This window comes from Mobula birostris, chromosome 5 (genome assembly GCF_030028105.1).
Source record: "Mobula birostris isolate sMobBir1 chromosome 5, sMobBir1.hap1, whole genome shotgun sequence".
Lineage (NCBI taxonomy): Eukaryota > Metazoa > Chordata > Chondrichthyes > Myliobatiformes > Myliobatidae > Mobula > Mobula birostris.
This window is the reverse complement of record NC_092374.1, coordinates 172,449,575-172,475,066: the sequence shown is the minus strand read 5'-3', so window position 1 is coordinate 172,475,066 and position 25,492 is coordinate 172,449,575. Positions and strand designations below refer to the sequence as shown.

The window sequence follows — 25,492 nt, the reverse complement described above, 5'->3', positions numbered from 1 at the left end:
GGTGGCTGAGGACCCGCTACAGGGTCAGGGCCAGATGACAGAGTATGTTTCCCTTAGCTGGGGAATCCCAGAATGAAAAGGGGAGGATTGGGGTGGGGGGGGGGAGATTGGAGTTCTTCAGCTGAGAGAGTTGCGGAGGCTGTCACTGAGTCGGTTTGAAAAAAAGACTGGCGGGTTTCTCCCAGAGCCCAGTGGGTCCCAGTTCAGTGGTACCTCACTCCTCCCTCCCTCCTCCTCCATGCTCTCCTGATATGAGTCACATTTTCCTGTGTCTTCCACAGGAAGCAATGCATTCAGGTGGCATCCATTAAAGAGAGATCCTCCCAAAGTTTCCTCACCCCTCCGCCATGGCTCCTCTTCATCTGATCCTCTTGTCCGTTCGGATATTCTGCTGATCATCCCAATCCAGGGGAGGTGTGGTCTTTAAGACCTCTGGGAGGCAGGGAGCTGCTGGCTCAGCTGCTGAAGGTCGCCGGGAGGGGAGGTCAAAAGGTTGCAGCAGATATTTGGAACAGAAATTGCTCTGGAGGAAACTGTTAATATTTTGGGCCAAGGTCCTTTCGTCAGATCTGGGAGAGGAAACCAAAAACACCAGAAAATCTGCAGATGTTCAAGAAATCCGAGGCAAAATACACAAGTTGCTGGAGGAACTCAGCAAGTCAGGGTGCAACACACATCAAAGTTGCTGGTGAACGCAGCAGGCCAGGCAGCATCTCTAGGAAGAGGTGCAGTCGACGTTTCAGGCCGAGACCCTTCGTCAGGACTAACTGAAGGAAGAGTGAGTAAGAGATTTGAAAGTGGGAGGGGGAGGGGAGATCCAAAATGATAGGAGAAGACAGGAGGGGGAGGGATGGAGCCAAGAGCTGGACAGGTGATTGGCAAAAGGGATATGAGAGGATCATGGGACAGGAGTCCTAGGGAGAAAGAAAAGGGGGAGGGGGGGGAAACCAGAGGATGGGCAAGGGGTATAGTGAGAGGGACAGAGGGAGAAAAAGGAGAGTGAGAGAAAGAATGTGTGTATATAAATAAATAACGGATGGGGTACAAGGGGGAGGTGGGGCATTAGCGGAAGTTAGAGAAGTCAATGTTCATGCCATCAGGTTGGAGGCTAACCAGACGGAATATAAGGTGTTGTTCCTCCAACCTGAGTGTGGCTTCATCTTTACAGTAGAGGAGGCCGTGGATAGACATATCAGAATGGGAATGGGATGTGGAATTAAAATGTGTGGCCACTGGGAGATCCTGCTTTCTCTGGCGGACAGAGCGTAGGTGTTCAGCAAAACAGGCAGCATCTATGGAAATGAATAAACAGTTGATGTTTCTGGCCGAGGCACTTGCTCAGGACTAGAAACAAAAGATGAGAAGTCAGAGTAGCAAGGACGGGCGGAAGAAGCACAAAGTGGCAGTTGATAGGTGAAATGCCGGGGGGGGGGTCGCGTGGGGAGGGTGAAGAGCTGGGAAATTGATGTGAAAGAGATAAGGGTCTGGAGAAGGAGGAACCTGATAAGAGAGGGTAGAAGATCATGGAAGAAAGGAAAGGAGGAAGAGCACTTGAGGGAGGTGATGGGCAGGTAAGGCGATAGGAGAGAGAAGGAAACAGGAATGGTCAATGGTGAAGGGGGGGCATTACCCGAAATTCGAGAAATCGATATTCATACCATCAAGTTGGAGGATACCCAGACGGAATATAAGGAGTTGTTCCTCCAGTCTGAGTGTGGCCTCATTGCAGAAGTAGAGGAGGCCATGGACCTGACATGTCTGAATGGGAATGGGCTACCAAGAGATCCCACTTTTTCTGGCTGACGCTCGACGAAGTGGTCTCCCAACCTACATCGGGACTCACTGATATACAGGGGGCCACACCGGGAGCACTGGACACAGTACATGACTCCAGCAGGCTCACATGTGAAGTGTCGCCTCACCTGGATGGACTGGTAGTAAGGGTGGAGGTGTAGGAGCAGGTGTGGCACTTGTTCTGCTTGCAAGGATGAGTGCCAGAGGGAAATCAGTGGGGAGGGACAAATGGACAAGTGAGTCATGTAGAGAGCGATCCCTGCGGAAAGCAGGAAGAGTGTGGGAGGGGGAATATGTCTTTGCTGGTGGGATCCCATTGGAGATGACAAAAGTTACAGAGAATTAGGTGCTGGATGCGGATGCAGGTGGGTGGTAGTGAGGACAAGAGGAACACTATCCCTTAGTGTGGCGAGTTGAGAGCAGACAGGTACGAAATGGATGAGATGCAGGTGAGGGCAGTGTTGAAGATGGACACCCATTTCAATTCCACTTCTCATTCCCATTTCAACATGTCGATCCATAGCCTCCCCTACTCCCGCGATGAGACCACAGTCAGGTTATAGGAGCAAAACCTTATATTCTGTCTGGGTAGCCTCCAACCTGATGGCATGGACATCAATTTCTTGAACTTCCGGCAATTGCCCCCGCCTTTCACCATTCCCATTTCCCTCTCCTATCTCCTTACCTGCCCATCACCTCCCTCTGGTACTCCACCTCCTTCCCTTTCTTCCATCATTCTCTACCCTCTCCTATCAGATTCCCCCTGCTCCAACCCTTTGTCTCTTTCATCTTTCAGCTTCCCAGCTCTTTCCCCTCCCTCCCATTTCACCTATCACCTGGCACCTTGAGGTTCTTCCTCCCTCCCATTTCATCTATCACCTGGCACCTTGAGGTTCTTCCTCCCTCCCATTTCACCTATCACCTGGCACCTTGAGGTTCTTCCTCCCTCCCCCCCACCTTCTTGCACTGACTTCTCATCTTATTTTTTTCCAGTCCTGATGAAGGTTCTTGGGCCCCAAACATTGACTGGTTTATTCATTTCCATAGATGCTGCCTGACCTGCTGAGTTCCTCCAGCATTTTGTGTGTGTTGCCTTTGAGAGGAAACTAAGTCCATTTTCGGTAGCAGAGAAAGTGCGGGAGGGCTGTGCAGAATTAAGTAATTTTTTTTTTCTGATAAGGTGTGACCAAACAAGTTGATCAGGGAAATTACCAAGATATTAAGGCATCCGTTAGTCTTGCAAGACCGTGGATCTGCGTCTGGAAAGTCTTCACTCTTCCAGGGCGCAGGCCTGGGCAAGGTTGCATGGAAGACCGGCAGTTGCCCATGCTGCAAGTCTCCCCTCTCCACACCACTGATGTTGTCTAAGGGAAGGGCACTAGGGCCGATACAGCTTGGCACCAGTGTCGTTGCAGAGCAATGTGTGGTTAAGTGCCTTGCTCAAGGACACAACACATTGCCTCTGCTGAGGCTCGAACTCATGATCTTCAGATCACTAGACCGACGCCTTAACCGCTTGGCCATGTGCCCAAGATATTACGCTTTTGAGATTTATGAGACACTTACAAATTTCTACACCAGTGTACTGCGGAGAGCATTCTGACTTGTTGCATTACCCCTGGTAATGCTCAGGATCACAAGAGGCTGCAGAGGGCTGTAAACTCAGTCAACTCTATCACAGGTACAGCCCTCCTCACCACTGAGAACATCTTCAAGAGCTGGTACCTCAAGAAGGACCCTCACCATCCTGTACAGAGTGTCTTGTCTGGCTGTGTCATTCGCTGGTACGGAAGCTGTGAGGCATTGCACTGCCGGATAGTAAAAACTGCTGAGAGGATCATTGGGGTCTCCCTCCCCACTATTTGTGACATTTACTGGGAGTGTTGCCGATGAAGGGCCCAAAGCCTGGTTGAGGATGTCAACACACATCTCTGTGACCCACCACTGTCAGGAAGGAGGTATAGGAGCATCAGGATTAGGACTACCAGACTGGTAACAGCTTCTTCCCTCAGGCTGTGAGACTAATGAATACCCTGCCATCACCGAGGTCTCGTCACTAGGACAGTGAGCTGTTTCCTGCACTGCACACTACATGCATTCATAATTATATTTTAGTAAGCCGGAACAAGTGGTGCATGCAAGCTTGATTTCAACACTTAAGACAAGTTTGGATGCAAGTACATGAATGGTAGGGATATGGAGGACTATAGCTCCAGTGCAAGTCAACAAGAGTAGGCAATTTAAGTAGTTCAGCATGGACTCAATGGGGTGAAGGGCCTGATGCTGTGCTGTACTTTTCTAGGACTCTATAACTTATTTATAGTATGTATTATTTTTGGTTTATGTGCTGTGTGCCATACATATTGTGTGGGTGCACCATGGTCTGGAGGTACACCGTTCTGTTTGATTGTATATTTGTACAGTCAGATAACAATACACCTGAACTTGACATGCCCTCTTGTTGTTACTACCATATGGAAGGAGGTACGAGAACCTGAAGAACCACATTCACTGATTCAGAAAGAGTTCTTCCCCCTCTGCCATCAGATTTCTAAATGGTCCACAGTAACCATGTTATTTCGTTCTTTGTATATTTATTTATTTTTGTGAGTTATAGTAATTTTATGTCCTTGCACTGAAGTTGCCACAAAACAACAAATTTCACAATACAAGGCAATGGTAATAAACCTGATTCTGATTCTTTGTCAATGTAATGTTGTAAATGCTGAGTCTGAAGGACATGCCAAGAAAACAAGAGAATATAAAAGAAAATAATGAAAACCTTTCCTATTTGATGAGTTTCATGTCTTTTTCTTATATTGACCCAAGACATTACGTATTTCTCCTTCCATGAAGACTGTCTGACCCGCTGATTGTTTCCAGCAGTGTCTGGTGATCGCTACAGGAGTAGACTGTAGACTGAAAAGTTCAATATATGATGCATTCAAGAAGGGTTCAAGAACTCGAAAGAGGGGTGAAAGTTGCTCGTGAGGAGTGAACAGTTCAGCGGGGAGCAGATGAAGGATTTGGAGGGGTATGAAGATTCAGGATATGATTCAATAGTCCACGTGCAATCTAAAAGCTAAGGTGGGGATTACAGGGGGATAGTAAAGGGTTCTGGAGGGGGTGAAGGTGCTGGGAAGTATGAACAGTTTTCATGAGGACACTGGTGGGTTCAGGAGGGGATTGCCAGGTTCTGGAAGGAATCGACGAGTTCGGAAGGATATTGACGAATTCTGGATGAGGAATGACAGGTGTTGACCTAGAGCACTCTCTGGTGAATATGAAGGAGAGTGGGGGAATTAACTCCAGTGCCATGAATAATTTTCGCCTATCAAACACCAGCACAAATATATTTGTTGTGATGTACATAATCTAATTTCTAATCATCTCTGCCTCTGAGGAGGGCTTGTCACCCTGAAATGTGAACAGCTTCTCTCCACAGAACATTCCCAGCATTCTCCGCTTTAGTTTCAAACGTTATCTGGCCATTTGCGTCCCTGCTGCTGGTGGAAGTTTCTGAACAGAGGCGAACTGCTGCTGCAGTCACACGAAGACTTCGTTTTGTTTCAGTTCGCTCTACTCATGCAACGTGTGGTTGAAGGTAGGAGACAGTGGGACAACTTCACTCACACCAGTGGAATTTGTCACCAAACTGCCCCTTTTACATTCTCATTTACTCCCCAGTGTTTGAAACAAGAACTCAAAACTGTTAAAAACTTGTGGTTTTATTTGGCAGTTAAAAATACAGTGTGTCCCATTAATGCTTCCTGTACAGTAAAAGCTTGGTTATTCTGCTGGTGCCTGACCTGACAGGTGCCAATCAATCAAATATGTGGCTAACCCATTGTTTTCCTAGGCTCTCCCTCAATGCTGCTCAAAAATTGCTCAGATGCTGACCCATTCAGTCCGGAGACTCCCTCATCACTGGCCAAACATCGTCCAGGTATTCCCTGAGCACCTCCTGATCTCAGCCTTGTTCTCCCTCATCTCAGCCTTAGGGTTTCCTCAACAATGCATTAGCCCGGGCATTTTTTCTCAATGCCATTGCAACCTCTGGCAACATCCCAACACTATCCAATACCCCCTCAACATCAGCCCAAGTTAACCGTCTTTGTTCTGGTCAACACTGGCCCAGTGTCAGCCCAGCTGTTTTCTTAACACCGCCCCAAAATATAACCCACATAGTCCCTCAGCACTGCCCCAGCCTCAGCCTGGGCACCCCTCTGAAGTTTAGCAGCACTTGCCTGTTGATTAACTGCCGATGAACCAAGCTTTTAATGTTTCAGGGTTTATGTTACAAGGAATCCACCCTGTTGACTGATGTATTGAACTGGACACTCACATGAAATGAACATTTCCCTTTAAAGTTACAGAGTTCTGTAGTATATACAACATATTCAGTTCAGCACTTGTCTAAAACATGGTAAATCAATTCTACCTCTATGACAATGGTTCTTTAAAAACAAGTACACTAATATACAACTCCCAGCAGTGCAGAGGAATTCTAACTAGCTAAAATTGAGGTTGTATTTCTTATCTCTTTAGATAAAAATGTGCAATTGCAAATGGAGTTTTAAATTGGTTAAAAGTGAAGCAGGCAGCAGGGTCAGTAGAAAGTATTTCACAGCAGAGTGCCTGGGTCCGAACTCACTGACTGCTGTTAGTTAATGCTGATTCCCGGGGTGGCTGTGCAGGGAGGGAGGGGAGCTTTACTGAGAGCCTTGACAGGGTCACGTGACACACACGGACACAATGACCGCACTGTCTGCTGGACAGCACATAGAGGGTGGCTACGTCCACAGAGCGTCAAAACTAGACATCACTGTGGACTCTCAGTAGATTATACACAAGCACGGGGCTTTCTCAACACTGCGCACACCAAACGGGAAGGAGTATAAATGTGGGGCTCCCTCTCCAGTTGCAGACAGGAGCAGCACAACTCAGCAGGTGAAATAGGATTCACAGTGGCAAAGACTAAAGCCCAGGCCCTGTGGAAGAGCACTCAACCCCAGGCAGCAGTGGTGCCAGTGGGTCTCGATGAACCAGACCCAGTAGTGACTCCACAGCATCTGTCTCCCTGGAACCTAGCACAGCAGGTGAGTGATATGGAGCTGGAACCTCACAGGGAGGGAAGAGTGGAGCAAAGACCAGAGATGTTTGAATGTTTAATTGTAAGTAGGCGAGGCTTGGCAGTTAGCACATATCTGGGACAAAGCACTGCTCTCCAACCCCCGCTACTAACGTTACCCCAGAGTGCACCTTGGGGTTAGTTTTTCGCCTCAGTCCAATACTCAAAGCAAACTGCTGGAGGAACATCTGAGGAAGGGAATTGACAGCTGACATTTCAGGCCGAGACCCTTCATCTGAAGTCCATTTCCTTCCACAGATGCTGCCTGACCCGCTGAGTTTCTCCAGCTGTTTGTTCTTTTGCTCCAGATTCCAGCATCCGCCATCTCCCACGTGTCCACTCAGTGGTTGTAAAATCTCTAGCCAACCGGTTCACTTTCAATGATCATTGAACTGATCGCTGCTCAGAAGATATAAAATAACTGCCTTAAAGGCAAATAGTTAGTCATCTGTCACCTACAGATAACTAAAGTGCATACTGTAACAGTTTGTGTAGACTTGGTTAAAATGGTATGGAAGAGTCAATTAAGCTGAACACTGCAAATCTGTACACTTTACACAAATTATCCTCTGCATTTCAAATTTAGTTTCAGGCTCGGACCAGACACTAAATATCCAGCACCTGCAGATATAAAGTAATACTCCTGGCTTCCCAGCTCCTTCTCAAGTATGCTGGTCACACAGAATTGGCTGGAGATCCTGAGGTCTCGGAAACATAGCACTGAAGTGACTTATCACCAATTGGATGTTCCCTAGAATAAATCAAAATACAGATGTTATTTTCATGTTTGCTTCACATGGAAAATAAAAAAGGTGTTTTTTTCACAAGTCCTGGGAGATGGCTGAAAGTTGATACTTCCCTCAGGGAGTCGTAGAGCATGGAAACAGGCCCTTTGGCTAAAATGCTCCATGCCAACCAAGATGCATATCTGAGATAGTTCCACATGCCGGTACTCGGTCCGTATCCCTCTAAACCAGGGATTCCCATTCTTTGTTATGCCACGGACCCCGACCATTAACTGAGGGGATCCATGGACTCCAGGTCAGGAATGCCAGCTCTAAACCTTCCCTGTTCATGTACGTGTCAAAGTACCTTCTAAATGTTATTAATTTACTTGCCTCGGCCATTTCCTCTGGCAGCTCGTTCTATTTACGGACCACCCTCTGGGAGGATACAGAGGCAATTCACTGGCTGTCCCCGGGATGAAGGGACTTCAGTTCATGTGGAAGGACTGGAGAATCTGGGGACATTTCACTCACAACAAGGGAGAGTAAGAGAGGCACACTACTGTTCATGGAGTAAATGTGGGAAGCTGTTTCCAAGGCAGGAAGGCTGCTGCTCAGAGGGCATAGAGAGAGGCCAGAATCTATAACACTGCCTGAAGCAGGTACTCACACAATTGTTAAGAAGCATCCAGATCTAGACAAGTAGTTGAAACACTCAGGGATAGAAGACAACAGACCTGATGCAGGCAGCTGGTGCTGGGGCACGTAGTTGGGTGCAATGGTCGGAGGATAGATGGCCCCATGTCTGTGGCTCCAGTGAAGGGGAACGGAAAAGGGGAGGGGAGTGGATCGGCCTAGTACATTACATGTAAAACCCCCTCAACCATTGAGCACATCTACATAGAACACAGAATAGTACATGACAGTACAAGCCATTCGGCCCACAAACCCTGCCTCCCATATAACCCCCCCATCTTAAATTCCTCTATATACCTGTCTAGTAGTCTCTTTTAATTTTCACTAGTGTATCTGCCTCCACCACTGACTCAGGCGTGCATTCCACCACCAACTTTTGTGTTATCTGCATACTTGCCAACCCAACCTTCTACCCCTACATCCAGGTCGCTAATAAAGATTACGAAAAGTAGAGGTCCCAGAACCGATCCTTGTGGGACACCACTAGTCACAACCCTCCAATCCGAATGTACTCCCTCCACCACGACCCTCTGCTTTCTGCAGGCAAGCCAATTCTGAATCCACCTGGCCAAATTTCCCTGGATCCCATGCCTTCTAACTTTCTGAATAAGCCTATCGTGTGGAACCTTGACAAATGCCTTACTAAAATCCATGAAGATCACATCCACAGCACTACCCTCATCTATATGCCTGGTCACCTCCTCAAAAGAATTCTATCAGGCTTGTTAGACACGATCTGCCCTTCACAAAGCCATGCTGACTGTCCCTGATCAGACCATGATTCTCAAAATGCCCACAGATCCTACCTCTAAGAATCTTTTCCAACAGCCTTCCCACAACAGACGTAAGGCTCACTGGTCTATAATTACCCAGACTATCCCTACTACCTTTTTTGAACAAGGGGACAACATTCGCCTCCCTCTAATCCTCCGGTACCATTCCCGTGGACAACGAGGACATAAAGATCCTAGCCAGAGGCTCAGCAATCTTTTCCCTAGCCTCATGGAGCAGCTCGGGAATGAAACGCTGTTGTAGGAAAGCAGCATCTATCATCAGAGGTCCGCACCATCATGTTCTCTTTTATCTACTGCCACCAGGTAGAAGGTACAAGTACCTCAGGACTGGTGCCAACAGTTCAAGAACAGTTACTACCCTCAACCATCAGGCTCTTGAACAAAAGGGGATAACTACACTCTCTTGCCCCATCATCCAAATATTCCAACAACCAATGATCTCACTTTAAAGACTCTTTATCTCATGTTCTGGTTAGTTATTGCTACTTATTTATACTTGCATTTGCACAGTTTGTTGTCTTCCGCACTCTAGTTGAACTGCTATTCTATAGATTTGCTGAGGATGCCCATAGGAAAATGAATCTCAGGATTGTATATGGTGACACATATTGTATGTATTTTGATAATAACATTTATTTTGAACTTTGAACTAGTAGGACCAGAGGGGAGGGGAGGGGAGGGGTGGGAGAATGTTTTGGTGGCAAGTTGTTGTGATCTGGGACGAGTTGCTTGGAAGGTGCTTCTACTAGTTCAAAGTTCAAAATAAATGTTATCAAAATACATACAGTATCCACTGGGGAAGAAGTGAAGGGAAGGGGAATTTGAATGGAGACTCTTTTTGAAAGAGCTGGCACAGATAGAAGGGCTGTATGCACAAGATGACCTACAATTACCCTGACCACTGTGTGTAGGGATGTAGGTTTCGTACAGGTAGGAGTTGAGATTGAGTTTGAGCCACTCCATCCCTTCTCTTGGATAAATGAGTCCCGAGATTGCTCTGCCATTGAATATGATCACAGCCAATGTGATTGCAATCTCTCAGCAACACATCCCGACCAATCGACACTAACCCGTCATCCCCACCCCTCAGTTCCCAGTCTCATGAGGAAACGCCCAGCTCTGCCTTAATGTAATTCAAAGTCTGCCTTCTCCATCTTCACACGAAGAGAGTTTAAACAGGTCTATAGGGTGGACATGGAGAGGACGTCTAGGATCTGAGGGCATAGCCTCAGAATAAAGGTTTGTCCCTTGAAAACTGAAATGAGAAGGAATTTCCTCAGCCTGAGGCTGGTGAACCTGTAGGCAGAGATAAATAGCTTCTTGACTGGTAACAGGGCTAAGGATTATGGAGAGAAACTGAGAAAATGTGGTTAAATTAAAAAAAAAACCATGATAGAACGGCAGAGGAAGCACGATGGGCCAATCAGTGGCCTAAATCTGCACTATCCCTGATGGCCTTACGTTTTACAGCGTGCTCTGAATGATTCACAGGCCAATCAGTGGCCTAAATCTGCACTATCCCTGACGGCCTTACGTTTTACAGCGTGCTGTGAATGATTCACAGGCCAGTCAGTGGCCTAAATCTGCACTATCCCTGACGGTCTTACGTTTTACAGCGTGCTCTGAATGATTCACAGGCCAGTCAGTGGGCTGCAACGTTACACAATTCACAACATACAAGAGACAGTTGAACTTATCACTCTGGTGCTAGCGTTCATGCTCAACACAAGTTTCCTCCTGGCATCCTCTCATCATCAAGATGTCAGTCCTGCAACCTGTATAACTCAGGATACTTTGAGAGGATGGATATTGTGGAAAGACAAAAGACATTAATAAAGTATGGTACTTACTGGCTACCATACTTGGTCCTCTTGAACTTGTTCCTCTTGTACTGAGCGTGCTCCATCTCCAGGGTTTGGACAGCAGCTATGATTTGTTTAAGGACTTTATACGTCTCCTGAGGGTCATCGATGATAAACGTCGAATACTCCTCCTGCTCTGGGCCATCGTACACAGACTTGCTGCCACAAGCCTCTGGAAATAAAGGTGAAATGGATCCGATCACTTTATGAACTGTTACAACCTATGTTTACATAGGCTTTAGCATAATAAGATGTCCCACAGTATGATACAATTGTGCGACAGTAGTGCAGCAGTTAGCATAATGCTTCACAGTACGGGTGATCAGGGTTCAATTCCCACCACTGTCTATAAGGAGTTTGTACGTTCTCCCTGTGACCGTGTGGGTTTCCTCCACATTCCAAAAACATAAGGGTTGGTAAGTTGTGGGTCTGCTACGTTGGCACCGGAAACACGGCAACACTTGCAGGCTGCCCCCAGCATATCCTCGGGCTGTGTTGGTCGTCGACGCAAACGATGCATTTCACCATATGTTCTGATGCTTCGAAGTAGCTTTGAAAGCTAATCTTTTTTTTAAAGTGAGAGATTTAGGGGGCAGGGAGTTGGGAGAAGGCTAGAGAGGGGTCCACACTGATCCTCGAGAGAAAGTCGTGAAGCACTTGATGATGATAGGTCTAACACTACAAAGTCACTGGGTAAGATGAATGCTGGAAAGGGAGATGATGGCTGGTCAGATCTGGAGGAGGGCAGAGATAAACAACAACGCAGAAAGTAAACTGACCAGCTCTTACCAAATGAGCTCCTGCCCAGGTACAGAGCAACACAGACAAGTAAGGCTGAGGCTCAGTTTCTGGTTTGGGTTGAGCGGATGAGCAACAATTGGGGCATGGCCATAAGAGGGAGAAGAGAAGACGTACCACGATGGTAGAGATTTACACACAGAGTGTTGCCCAGCTATCAGTGACACTGCACAGGATCTTCCACTCAAGCTGAACTCTCTTTTTGGCGTAACATTACATTGAATATTGAGCACAGAAGCAGACCCTTCAGCCCATCTACTCCACTCCTCCCATTCTCCTCCTCCATCCCTCCGTCCTCTTAAACCCATCAGCTTTCCTTTGGCCACTCCCCATGGGAGTGAGTTCCCCATTTCCCCACTCTCTGAATTCCTGACTGGATCTGTTGGTGTAGTAACAGACCCCAGCCCCACAAGCGGAAATCACCCTCTGTTATCTGAATGCACTGACCTGTCCATGGAAGGGTGGGGCACCTGTTCAGGAGATCTCCCATCCTTCTATGCTCCAGAGGATGTCCAACTGCACACAGATCTAACCTCTCCATTCTGGTGTTGTTTTTGCAAATCTGTTCATAACTCAACTATCTGAACTGCTTGTAGTACTCCGTGTGGTTGGCCAAGGTTTTATTCAAACTGTTCAATAGTTTCAAATTAGTAATGTATTAATCTTTACCCTCAGTGGTTGTGATTTACTGTGGGACATCTCAAGGATTTACCACGGGACACCTCGATGTCAATTCAATGTCTAATCATTTTCTGTGTGGGCTCAAAGTTTCAACGTCTGATGGCTGGTATGGCTGGTCTGTCTGGTCCACTGATTAGTAATCTCAAGGTTAAGTCTAATCCAGGGAAGCCTCGGCTTTAGAAAGCAGGAAATGGAGTCTCAGTCAGAGGAAGAATGAGCAGATGGATTCTTGCACAGACACAGCAGGCCGCTGAGGAAGAAAAACTGCTGCCCTTATTTGGCCTGTAACAGCCCCATCTCACACCAAAGTGGCTCACCCTCAAACTGGCTCTCAGATTGGTGCCCTTTAGCAACCTACCAAATGTACATGCAAAACCTCCTGAAACTACAGAGTGGTTCCACTCCCCTCACTTCCCACTCACCAACCTCTGCCTCCCCTGCATGAATGATGGAGGCCGCAGCTGTAAACTATGACTATTTGTGTCGTTAGCAACACACACAAAATTCTGGAGAATGTAGCCAGGCGGCACGGTAACTTGGTCGTTAGTGTAATGCTTTACAGTGCCAGCAATCAAGGTTCAATTCCTGCCACTGTCTCTAAGGGGTTTGAATGTGCGCCCGTGACCCTGTGGATTTCCTTTAGGTGCCCCAGTTTTCTCTCACATTCCAAAGACATACAGGTTCGGATTAGTAAACTGTGGGTATGCTATGTTGGTGCTGCCCCACACATCCTTGGGACTGTACTGCCGTCGATGTACACCATGCATTTCACTGGATGTTTTGACGTAGATGTGACAACTAGAGCTGGTCTCTAATCTCGGGTCAGACAGCCTGAAACTTTGACGGTTTATTCCCCTCCATAGTTTCTGCCTGACCTGCTGAGTTCCTCCAGCATTTTGTGTGTGTTTCTCCGGATTTCCAGCAGCTGTTTAGTAATTGTGTCCTTACCTTGCATCTTCTCCAGCTTGGTCCTGTGGGCATTGAAGAGCGAGTAAATGTGCTCAGTCTCACGGTCGCTGTCCACATCCAGCTGAATGTCCGCAGGAAGGCCACTGTACGGGGCAGACAGACCGCATTACTCAGCCAGCCAGCCACCCAGGAAGGGACACATAACCTGCTTAGGGACACAGGGAGGCCAGCTCTACCAAAGGCAGACTACTAAAGCACACTGTGGCCCCAAGTAGTTGGAATTCTCTGGCCGCGTAGGCGGTATAAGCTGGATCATTCTAAGTATTTAACGTGGAGGTGGATAAATATTCGATAGATCGAGGAATAGAGAGTTACGGAGAAACGGCACAGAAGAGGAGTAAGGCCAGCATGGGTCTTTAGGACAAAAGGACAAACATTTCGTCCCTTTAGAACGGAGATGAGGAGGAATTTCTTTAGCTAGAGGGTGGAATCTGTGGAACTCATTGTAACAGACAGCTGTGGAAGCCAAGTCATTGGGTATATTTAAAGCAGAGGTTAATAGGTTCTTGATTAGTAAGGGCACCAAAGGTTACACGGAGAGGGCAGAAGGATGGGGTTGAGAAGAGATAATAAATCAATCACGATGGAATGGCAGAGCAGACTCAATGGGCCAAAAGGCTTGATCCTGCTTCTTATGGGTCAACCCGGATCGTATTGAAAGCTGGGGCTTGGTTGAGGGGCCTGTTGGATATTCCTGCTTCTATTTTCTTGCAGTGTGCACCATCTCCAAAATACAGTTACAGTAACGTGCCTCGGCTACTCCTCCAGCACCTTCCAAACCATGATCTCTGCTGTCAAGGGTAGCAGGTGCAGGGGAACCCCACCAAACACAGGTTCCCCTGCAAGTTACACGCCAGTCTGATTTGGAGACGTATTGTCATTCATTCATTGGTTCTGAATCTAAACTGCAGAAATTCCTCCCCAAAGGCTTCGCTGGAAGGTCTGTAGCAGTTGAAGAAAACAGCTCAGCCCACCATTTCAGAGGCCTCATCCAAATCTCAGCCCTGCCTACACTTCTGCTATTTGACTGCATGTGCTGGATAATTGGCAGGATTACAAACCCGTCTTTCCTATTGAATTCTCAGACCCTCCTCTGTATGCATAGGAAAACAGTTGACCCTGGTGGAGCCGGGGGGGGGGTTACTTGATTTTCAGGGTCACCTGGTGGAATTACCACAAAGTGTGAAACTTCATGGTCTCACTCAGCTGAGCACACACAGAACTCCTTGCTTGGGGAAACGGCTTTGGGTGAAGGTCCAGTTTAAACTTCAGGACACAAAGGCACTCTTTCCTTAATCTATGTTGCTTCTCTATCTCAGGAGCTGAGGGAGATAGCAGGTGAGATGACAGCAGAGTCTTTGACAGCAAGAGTTGATGCTGAAAGGTGCTTCCGCTGGTTCAGAAAGAGGCGTAGGGCCTCAGGGATAACAACCCTGGCCTTTTGGTACTGATGAGCTGCAACCTCTGCACTGAGAAAACTGCAAACATTTGCTATCTCAAATTTTCCTTACAACAGAGGAGTATGTCCTTGTACTCTGAGGCTGTGCCCTCAGGTCCTAGACTCCCCCACTATCGGAAACATTTTCTCCACATCTACTCTAATCTAGACCTTTCAATATTCGCTAGGTTTCAATGAGATTCCACCCCCGCCCCCGTCCTTGTAAATTTTGTAAATTCCAGTGAGTACAGGCCCAGAGCCATCAAATGCTCCTCAGACATTAGCTGTTTCATTCGTGGGATCATTTCATGAACTTTCTCTGGACCATCTCCAGTGCTATTGTGTCTAATCTGGTGAGTGCTCCCATTCCTCCGCATTACACTCTAAACCCAGTCTCTCTTACACGTCTATCTATGTCCTACCTCCTACCGATCATCCACACTGGGGTTAATTTTCCAGCCACTAATTAACCCACCATCCTGCATACCTTTGGGACATGGGAGGAAAGCGGTGCACGCAGCAGAAACCCCCACGGTCATGGGGAGAGTGTGAAGACTGATCAGAGGTCAGGACTGAACACAGCTTGCTGCGCCACCCAGAAGCAGTGGGTGGTCAGTGAGTCTTTTTCCCCCCAAGGCTGACTTCAATCAGCTGTCAGGCAGTGAGGAGAATGAGGGTTGGCAGGCTGACCAGAGAATGGATCATCTGTGGTCTTATTGAACAGGGGCCACGGTCAAAGGCTCAACAGGCTCCCCTGCTCCTGATAGCTTCAGACTGGAGAACCTGCAGAGATTTTCAATCAAAGCGGTAAGTGGTCTGAGATCTGAGCAAGGGGTGGACCGTGTATTAGTGCGGCAGTAACAGGGGTGTACAAACCTGAAATAAAAACAGAAAATGCTGGATATAATCAGGCTGCATCTGTGGGAAGGGAAATAGTTAACGTTTCAGGTCAAAGACACTTTGTCAGGACTGGCAGAGAGACAACAGAAGCTTGTTAAGCTGTGGGTGGGATATATCTGGCAGGGTAAAACCAGGGTGACTATGACAGTAAGCTGTAAATTTGAGGTCACCTATAAAATGCAAAGGGCCAGGTCAGGAGAACTGATTTACTTATTTATTTGAGGAGGGTCTGGAATATGAATATTTAGATAGAACTATTGAGGGAAGAACTGAGAATATATTCGGGAAGAAGGTAACATTAATCAGTGGGATGGAGAGGAACACAGTGCTGGATCTTTTAGAGTATTTATGGAAAAGAAAGGATTCCTCTGTGCTACAAGATTTCCTGGATCCTTGGAAATGACAACCAAGGGAGCACTGGAGGGACCTCATCCCTCAGCACTGGGAGCAGCGTCTTCCCGTGCTCCATCTCAGTGATTTTTACAGAGGTGGGAAGTCTTCTCATCTTACCCAGTGCAGGGGGTACAGCCAGGTGCACAGTCCAGACTGGCCTTGCAGCACAGCCAGTGGCCGTTGAGATAGGCGGACGGGTGGTATGTGCTGAGTCGCTTCTGGTTGCACTGGCTAACTTTGGTCAGGATGTCAATCCAGTCCTTTGCCTCGACACAGTTGTTGGCCTGGATGTACAGTGCCCTCTCAGGCTGAATGACCTGAAACATCTGCATTGGAGAGAGAGCACAGGACAGAATGAGCTCAGATTGTGTATTCACTTGGGGGGGGGGGGGAAGCATTATAAATTCTTCTGTTCTCTGCAGCTTGGAAGGGAGCCTGCAGATTGACTTCGCTTTCAAATTCTTCTGTAGCCCATCTCTCCACCCCTCTACAACCTCCCCCCAGCCCCCACCACTCTATAACCCACCCCCTCCATGTCCCTCACCCCTCCCTACACCCACCACTTCCTGTCCCAACCCCTCCATAACCCACCCCCATCCCACCAGATTTCCACTTGCAGCACCCTGATCATCCTGGATTTTAAAGCACCCTCGCTTTGTGCCCTCAGATGCCTGGATCCCTCACTAAATGTTGTGTTCTGTCTCCTCTTTGGCCCTTCTTAAAACCCACTTCTTTGACCAAGTTTCTAGTCACCAGCCCTGTTTCCTTTTTCTACAGCTCAGACTTTGTCTACTGGACATTACAGACGCTACATACACGCATTTGGGACTATACTCACTCTTAACTCATTAACTGTACTCTGTTTCTACCCAGTCTGGGCCCCATCATTAAACACTTCAGTGACAATTTCCAGAACCTTCCATCTCTTATGCTAACAAGCTGATACTCACGTTCTTCATTTTGAACGATTCTTCCTCTAGTTTCTCAACAGCGAGAATATTTTCAATTGGAATATTGTACAGTGGATGGTCACCTAAAACATCAGGAAAGGAGCTCATTAAAAACCCGCTCCCTCCAGAGTGGAAACTTGTCTGAAGCTTTCTGGCCAAGTTCATTATCTAAATCATCGACTAATTGAACAATTGCACACAGAACAAACACAGAAACAGGCCATTCATGCAACAGCACTGGAATACAAAATACATCTGTCTGACCTTGTAGATAAAAAACATCAGGGGCATGGATAAGGAAGATGGTCACTGTCTTTCTCAAGGTCGGGAATCTTGGTTTAAGGTGAGAGGCGAAAGGTTAAAGACGGGACCCGAGGGGCAAATTTTTCCAGAAGGTGGTGGGTATGTGGAATGAGGTGCCAAAGGAAGTGGGTACAATTAGAATGGCCAGGTACATGGCCAAGAAAGGTCTGGAGGGATACAAGTCAATGAGACTAGTTCAGAAAGGCTCCTTAGTTGGCACCGACTAGATGGGTCCAAGACTTGTTTTCATGCAGTATGGCTCTTTGACTGTATCTGAGTACAACTATACAAGGCCCTGGGGAGATTGTGCTTTCAATGCTTTGTAGAGTCATCCAGCTCCAAAATGGGGACAACCTACCCTACCATTGAGGAAACCTTCAAAAGGCGGTGCCGCAAGAAGGCAGCTTCAATCATCAAGGACCCTCCCCACCCATGGCATGCCTTCTTTTCAACATCAGAGAGGAGGTACAGGAGCCTGAAGACAAACACTCAACATTTTAGCAAAAGCTTCTTTCCCTCCACCGTCAGGTTTCTGAATGGCCCACGAACACTACTTCACTATTTCACTCTCTTTTTGCAGTATCTATTTATTTTAATGTAATTTATAGTAATTTGTTATGCCTGCACTGTACTGTGTCCACAAAGCAAAAGAGTTCACAATTTACGCCAGTGACAAAACTTGGTTCTGGTTCTGATTCAAGAGAAAGTGCAGTTGGCCTTGATCAGACTGACTACTGGGAATGAAAGGGTTATCATATGAGGAACGTTTGATAGCTCTGGGTCTGTACTCGTTGGAATGTAGAAGGATGAGGGGGATCTCATTGAAACCTTTTAAATGTTGAAAGGCCCAGACATTGTTGACGTGGAAAGCGTGTTTCCCATTCCCATGGTGGCAGAGTCTAGGACAAGAGAGGGATAGAGGGGCATCCATTTAAAACAAAGACGTGGAGAAATTTCTTTAGCTAGAGGGTGGTGAATTTGTGGAATTTATTACCACAGGCAGCTGTGGAGGTCAGGTCATTGGGTGTATTTAAGGCAGAGCTTGATAGGTTCTTGATTTGACACGGTATCAAAGGTTATGGGGAGAAGGCTGGAGAGTGGGGCTGAAGTGGGGGAAAAGGGATCAGCCATGATGAAATGGTGGAGCAGACTTGATGGGTCAAATAGCCTAATTCTGCTCCTACATCTTATGGAATTATGGACTTCAGGTCCGCCATATGTGGAGATGAAGCAGAGTGGAGGTGATCTCACTGAAACTACAAAATTCTTACAAGGCTTGACAGCTCGGTTGTTTATCCTGGCTGGGGTGTCCTGAACCAGTGATCAGTCTTAGAATACCGGGTTGGCCACTCAGTATAGAGATGAAAGAAAACTACTTCACCAGCAGAGTGGTGACTTGCTGGAATTCTCTCCCAAAAGGGACGTGGAGCTTCACTTACTGAGAATATTCAAGGTAAAGATCAATAGTTAGTTTTAAATATTAAAAGAACTTGCAAATCCCAGGATTAATGTGGGAAAATGACACTAAGGAAAAGGATGAGCCATGGTCTTACTGAATGGTGAAGCAGACCTGAAGGGCTGAATGGCCTCCTTTTGCTTCTATTCCTTATGCTCTAGGCTGATCTGTCTGCCTCATTTCAGTATCCTTCCACACCCCCCTCCACCTCCACTATAACTATCTTCTCTATCTTGCTCTCCTTCATCCATTTATCCAGCTTCCCCTTAAACCCATCTCCACTCATCACCTCACCCACTGTCTGTGGGAGGAGTCCCACTCTCTAGTGAAAGAGGGTTCTCTTGAATTCCTGACAAAATCTTTTGGCGTCTGTTGACAGGTGGAACTGTACTGAACCTCTCCATTCTCAAAGTCGGCAAGTCAGAAGAGACAGCAGAGAAGGCGTAGCAAACTTTGATAGTGGGGAAGATGGCATACAGATGAAGTCAGCAAGATGTGGTGAGGTAGGGACAATGCAGGGGAATTGATGTTGCTGGTGAGGTGGAACCCTTCATCAAATGGGAAGCTATCTGATTGAGCACGAAGAGTTATTGCAGCTGAGTGGAAAGTCATCACTCAAACTAGGCTTTGTTAATGCTCCTGGTTCCATGACCTCCCTTCTGTGATGTTCAAAACTCCACTGATACCATGAGAAGATCGTGTTCCCAACACATGTCTGCTGCCCTCAGGAAGGCAACAGTCCAAGATCCAACTGAGATTCTGGAGTGGGAAGAATGATCAGAGGGGGTCCAGTCCCCAAATGGACACTGTTCACGTATTCCAAATATTAGGGAGAAAGGACTGTGTGTGATACATCACCTTTGTGCTTGTGATAGGTGAACTCATGGTTGCTCAGGCGAAACCACCGCTTCTTAAAATTCTTGATGCCAAAGCGATTTCTTCCTTGTGCCCTCTTGATCATAAACCTAAACGGAAATTCAAAAGCAGCGTTTGGAAAGATTAGCAAATTAAATCTTTACAAAAATCTCCAAGGAAGTTGAGTAGTCCAAGAGAATGGGAAGTTGTGAAGGATTTCAAGGTTGTGGAGAAACATGATAGGAGGTACAGAAGCCTGAAGGCACACACTCAGCATTTCAGGAACAGCTTTTTCCCCTCTGCCATCCAATTCCTAACTGTACATCGAACCCATGAACACTACCTCACTTTTTTTAATATATATTATTTCTGTTTTTGCATGATTTTTAATCTCCAATATACATATACTGTTATTTATTTATTCTCCTGTATCATGTATTCCATTGAACTGCTGCTGCTAAGTTAACAAATTTCACCTAATGCTGGTGATAATACACCTGATTCTGATTCTGATGATTCCTGCAGGAGGTCCTCTGCCTGAGCACCATCTCCATACTTGGTGCCCCCCAGCTCAATGGTCCAGGTACCAGTATGAACCCATTACTGGGGAACCCACACAGATGAAACAGACTTTCCACAATGTGTAAAAGCAGGTTATTTACAGACCCATTGTGGGCAGCACATTGGTGTAACTAGCAGAGTCAACAGCTCACAGCTCCAGATAATCAGGTTCAATTCTGACCTTCGGTGCAGTCTGTGTGGCCAGATGGGTTTCTTCTGCTGCACTACTGTGAATTAACTGGCCACTGTAAGTTCCCCCCAATGTATGGGTGAGTGGTAGAATTGGGGGAAATTGATGGGAATGTGGGAAAAATTTAGAAAAAAAATAGGATTAATGTAAATGGTTGTTTGATGGTGAGTATGGACTTGTTGGGCTTAAATTCAGAGTAAGATTATTATCAAAGTATGTATATGCGAGATGCAACACAGAGCGTCATAGGAAGTCATTCCTGCCTGTGGCCATCAAACTTTACAACTCCTCCCTTGGAGGGTCAGACACCCTGAGCCAATAGGCTGGTGCTGGACTTATTTCATAATTTACTGGCATAATTTACATATTACTATTTAACTATTTATGGTTTTATTACTACTTATTATATAGGTGCAACTGTAACGAAAACCAATTTCCCCCGGGATCAATAAAGTATGACTATGACTATGTCCCCATATACTACCCTGAGATTCATTTTCTTGCAGACATTAGCAGTAGAACGAAGAAATACAACAGAATCAATGAAAAAATATACACAAACACTGACAAGCAACCAATGTTCAAAAGAAGACAAACTGTACAAATATAAAAACACAATTATAAACAAACAAGTAAGTAAATAACACCGAGAACATGAGTTGTAGAGCCCTTGAAAATGAGTCGACAGGTGTGGAATCACTTCAGTGTTGAGGTGAGCGAAGTTATCCACTTTGGTCAGGAGCCTGATGGTTGAAGGGGAATAACTATTCCTGAATCTATGTTGTGGTTCAGTGGTAATAAACTGTTGCACCGCACATGACCTTGGTATTTCCATTTATTTAATTTCTCTATTGAAACATTCAGAACTTGGAATAATTTGTCCTCTAAACTCTTTTTGACTTTGCCAAGAATTACAGCAAATCACGGACTGACAAAGCATGCCAGCTAACCTCTAACACTGGGCACGGCTTTCCATCCGACCCTTGTTAAACATTAACTGTTTCCTGAGATGTTTTATCGTGGCCAAAGAATACGAACATATATTTGTAAGAGGTTTGAGAGCTTGCTCAGTGTGCACAGGGATGGAATGGAGCGTCAGTGGGATGAGAATGGGTAGTGAAGAGGGTCAGTCTCAGAACACATTTCATTGATCCTCAGCTCACCATCTGACAGAGCTAGTGGATTATGGAAGAATACAAATTCAAAGTTATAAAGGGCTTAGACAGAGTAAATAAGAGGCTGTTTCCAGAGTCAGGAGTCTGTGTGACGAAGGGATACAGAGTTAAGGTTCAAATTAAATTTATTTGTCAAAGTACATATACATCACCATATACAACCCTCATATTCATCTTCTTGCAGGCATTCACAGTAAATACAAGAAACATAATGGAATCAATGGAAGACCATACTCAACAGGGCGGACAAACAACCAACGTGCAAAGAACAGCAAACTGTGCAAATACAAAAAGAAAAGAAAGAAATAGTAATAATAAGTAAATAAACAAACAAACAATAAATATCGAGAACATGAAATGAAGAATCCTTGAAAGCGAGTCCATAGGTTGTGGGAAGAGTTCAGTGATAGGTTGAGTGAAGTTGAGTGAAATTATCCCCTCTGGACATCAATAGCCCAAAGGCTGAGGGGTAATACCTGTTCCTGAACATGGTGGTGTGGGCCCTGAGGCTCCTGTACCTTTTTCCTGATGACAGCAGCGAGAAGGGAACATGGCCTGGATAATGGGGCTCCTTGATGATGGATGTTGCTTTCCTGCAACAGTGCTCTGAGTAGATGTGCTCAGTGGTGGGGAAGCTTTACGCGTGAAGGTGACCAACAATAGAGCTTGTGAAAAGGGAGTGGTTGGTTGTTGTGATCAGAAATGCGCTGTCTGAGGGGAGAGAGAAGGAATTCTCAAAGTTTCTGAATACTTGCAGGGGAAAATTCATAGGCCTGTGTAGAGAAAGTGCAGGCAGCCGCAAAACAAATCAAAGATTTCTTTCACAGAGCCAGCTCAAACACGATGGATCAAATGGCCTCCCTCAACAATGCAAGACTCATTTGATCCCAGCTGCCACAAGCTAGCAGGTAGACGTTCTTCCCTCATGGACACTGTTGGACCCTGATGCTTTTGTGATCCAAAGACTCTATTCCAAATTACTATTCTACACTGCATTAACAGAAAATTATAATCCATCTGAAATAATCTCGCAGTAACAAGTTGGTCTCATAAAAGTGACAGAAGTAGTTGGATTGTTGTAAAAATCCACCTAGTTCCTTGATGTTTTGCTCAGTCTATGCCAGGATTTGACTCCTGTCCTAGAGTAACGTGGTTAACTCTTGCCCTATGAATCAACAAAGCAAGTCCCTAATTTATCAAGAAAAGAGGTTAGCACCAGCGTCACAGGGAAGAATACATCCTGAAGGAAAGTCATGTTTTTCCTCTGTGAAGGTTACATGTCAATAGTTTCATTTTGTCTAGTAAAATTTTATTTGCCATACAGAACAGAGTGAATATTTAGAACTCACCCTTCCTTTAACACGATGGGCTGCTCAATACTCTTGTGGTCCTTTCTTCCAGAGGAGGAGATTAAATCTAGGAACTTCACACAGATCAGAATAGCATGTTAAAGGGAGCTCAGCTGGTTACTTAACTTTCCAACAAATACAACAGAGCAGCTGTGACCCAAAGATCTGTCTCCACACATCATAAGTAATTTGATATTTCCTCTATTTAAGAAGTGCTACTGTCAGAAAGCTTATAAAATATCAATATGTTACTCTATCCACTGAGCCAGGTTTAGGCTAAGTTTGCTGATCACAAACGCAAGAGATTCTGCAGATGCTGGAAACCCAGAGTAACACACACAAAATGCTGAAGGAATTTCACAGATCAGGCAGCATCAATGGAAAGGCATAAAGAGTCCATGTTTTGGATTGGGACTCTTTATCATCTATAGATGCTATCTGACCTGCTGAGTTTCTCAAGCGTTTTGTGTGTGTTACTCTAAGTTTCCTGATGTGGCTGGTGTAGCAGTGAGAAGCAATGCTTTCACTGACTGGGCAATTTTTTTTCATTTGCAACCTCTCAAAGGGAGTGTGGTAGGATTCTAGATAAAGAATAGTGGTAAAGAGTCCTCCCATCCTAATCTCTACAGAACCCTAATCCAACTCAACTCCATCCCATTCCCAAAATTACTCCAACCCAGATGCAAAACAATACATCATCCAACTCCCATCCACAAAAGAACATCAACCCAAACTCTACTACATTACAGATCCCTAATCTCATCATGACCTTAGCCTCAGGACACTAGAAAACCAACCCATTAGGACCACTGTGCATGGTACTGCTTACTTGTAAAAGAAAGTTTGTCGGAACCCAACTCCATGTCAACAGGACTCCAAACCAACCCTCACTCCAGTGGAACCTCCAACCAAAAAGCAACCTCAGCAGAATGCCAATTTAACTACCACCTCAACTGAACCTATTCCTATTAGCAGAAAACCCCACTAAAGCCAAAAATGACTACAAATGTAATGAAAGGTTGCTGCCATTGATTCAGTGGAAGGTCACACGGATGTGACCAGATGACTGGGTCTCTAGACTTCTTTACACAGTTTCAGGAAATCAGAGTACCTTTACTGCAAATGAAATGCTCTAGAGTGCTGTCATTGCTACAATGGTTCCATTTCCACACAGTATGATAAATACAACTTTGTCTCCATTAACTGAAGGATATACACTTTATCAGGTACACCTGTACACTTGCTTGGTAATGCAAATATCTAATCAGCCAACCATATGGCAGCAACTCGATGCATAAAAGTACGCAGACATGGTCAAGAGGTTCAGTTGTTGTTCAGAACAAACATCAGAATAGGGAAGAAATATGACCCAAGTGATTTTGATCATGGAATGATTGTTGGTGCCAGATGGGGTGGTTTGAGTATATCAGATACTGCTGATCTCCTGGGATTTTCACCCACACTATTCTCTGACAGAGAATGGTGCAAGGAACAAGAAGACAGCCAGTGAGTGGCAGTTCTGTGAGCAAAAACACTTAGTTAATGAGAGAGGTAAGTGGAGAATGGCCAGACTGGTTCAAGCTGAAAGGAAGGTAACAGTAGCTCAAATAACCACGCGTTTCAACAGTGGTGTGCGGAAGAGCATCTCTGAATGCACAGAATGTTGAATCTTGAAGTGGGTGGGCTACAGCAGCAGAAGGCCATGAACATACACTCAGAGGCCACTTTATTAGGTACGGGAGGCAGCTAATAAAAGTGCCCACTGAACGTAGATCGGCTGGACACAGAGGATTCATGAGTGTCTCGGAACGTGAGCCCCTGGGAATCTGCAAGCTGTACATTGTACAGAGCAATAGTGACCAAGGCATGTACATCAATAAAAAGGAACTTACATTTCTTACAGCATCTGTGTACTTCTGCTCATTAAAGTGCTCATAGAACGTGGCCATGTAGGATTCCTTGAAACTTGCCTGCAGAAACAAGGGGGTATCAGTGAAATATTTATTAGCATTCTACTGTTAATTACTAGACAGAGACACCGTAATATTCTATAATACAAATTAATTCATTGACTATTATACAGCAACAGAATTGGAGAGGGTCCAGAGGAGGTTCACAAAAATTAATCCAGGAATGAGAGGGTTAACATACGAGAAGCATTTGATGGCTCTGGGTCTGTACTCACTGGAGTTTAGAAGACTGAGGGGGGGGATCTCATTGAATATTGAAAGGCTTACTTAATGTGCATGTGGAGAGGATGTTTCTTAGAGTTGGGAGAGTCTAGGACCAGAGGGCACAGCCTCAGAATAGAGGGACATCCATTTAGAACAGAGATGAGGAGGAATTTCTTTAGCCTGAGGGTGGTGAATCTGTGGAATTCTTTGCCACAGGCAGCTGTAGAGGCCAAGTCATTGAGTATATTTAGAACGGAGGTTGACAGGTTCTTGATTAGTAAGGGTGTCAAAGCTTACG

The 25,492-nt window shown here is 45.8% G+C and overlaps 1 protein-coding gene across 4 annotated transcripts in view; it reads right to left on the bottom strand.

Moving 5' to 3' along the window:
• Positions 1-5,506: 5,506 nt before the first annotated feature.
• LOC140198041 (ras GTPase-activating protein 3) overlaps positions 5,507-25,492 on the bottom strand; it is a 234,759-nt gene continuing 214,773 nt past the window's right edge. For all 4 annotated transcript variants that reach the window (XM_072258877.1, XM_072258878.1, XM_072258879.1 and 1 more), the window contains 8 exons: positions 24,913-24,990; positions 23,021-23,094; positions 19,749-19,855; positions 17,132-17,214; positions 16,299-16,507; positions 13,430-13,533; positions 10,991-11,174; positions 5,507-7,676 (listed from right to left, as the gene is read on the bottom strand). In XM_072258877.1, the coding sequence (XP_072114978.1) occupies positions 7,601-7,676; positions 10,991-11,174; positions 13,430-13,533; positions 16,299-16,507; positions 17,132-17,214; positions 19,749-19,855; positions 23,021-23,094; positions 24,913-24,990 (915 nt within the window). In that variant the 3' untranslated portion in view covers positions 5,507-7,600. The remainder of the gene's footprint in view (positions 7,677-10,990; positions 11,175-13,429; positions 13,534-16,298; positions 16,508-17,131; positions 17,215-19,748; positions 19,856-23,020; positions 23,095-24,912; positions 24,991-25,492) is intronic.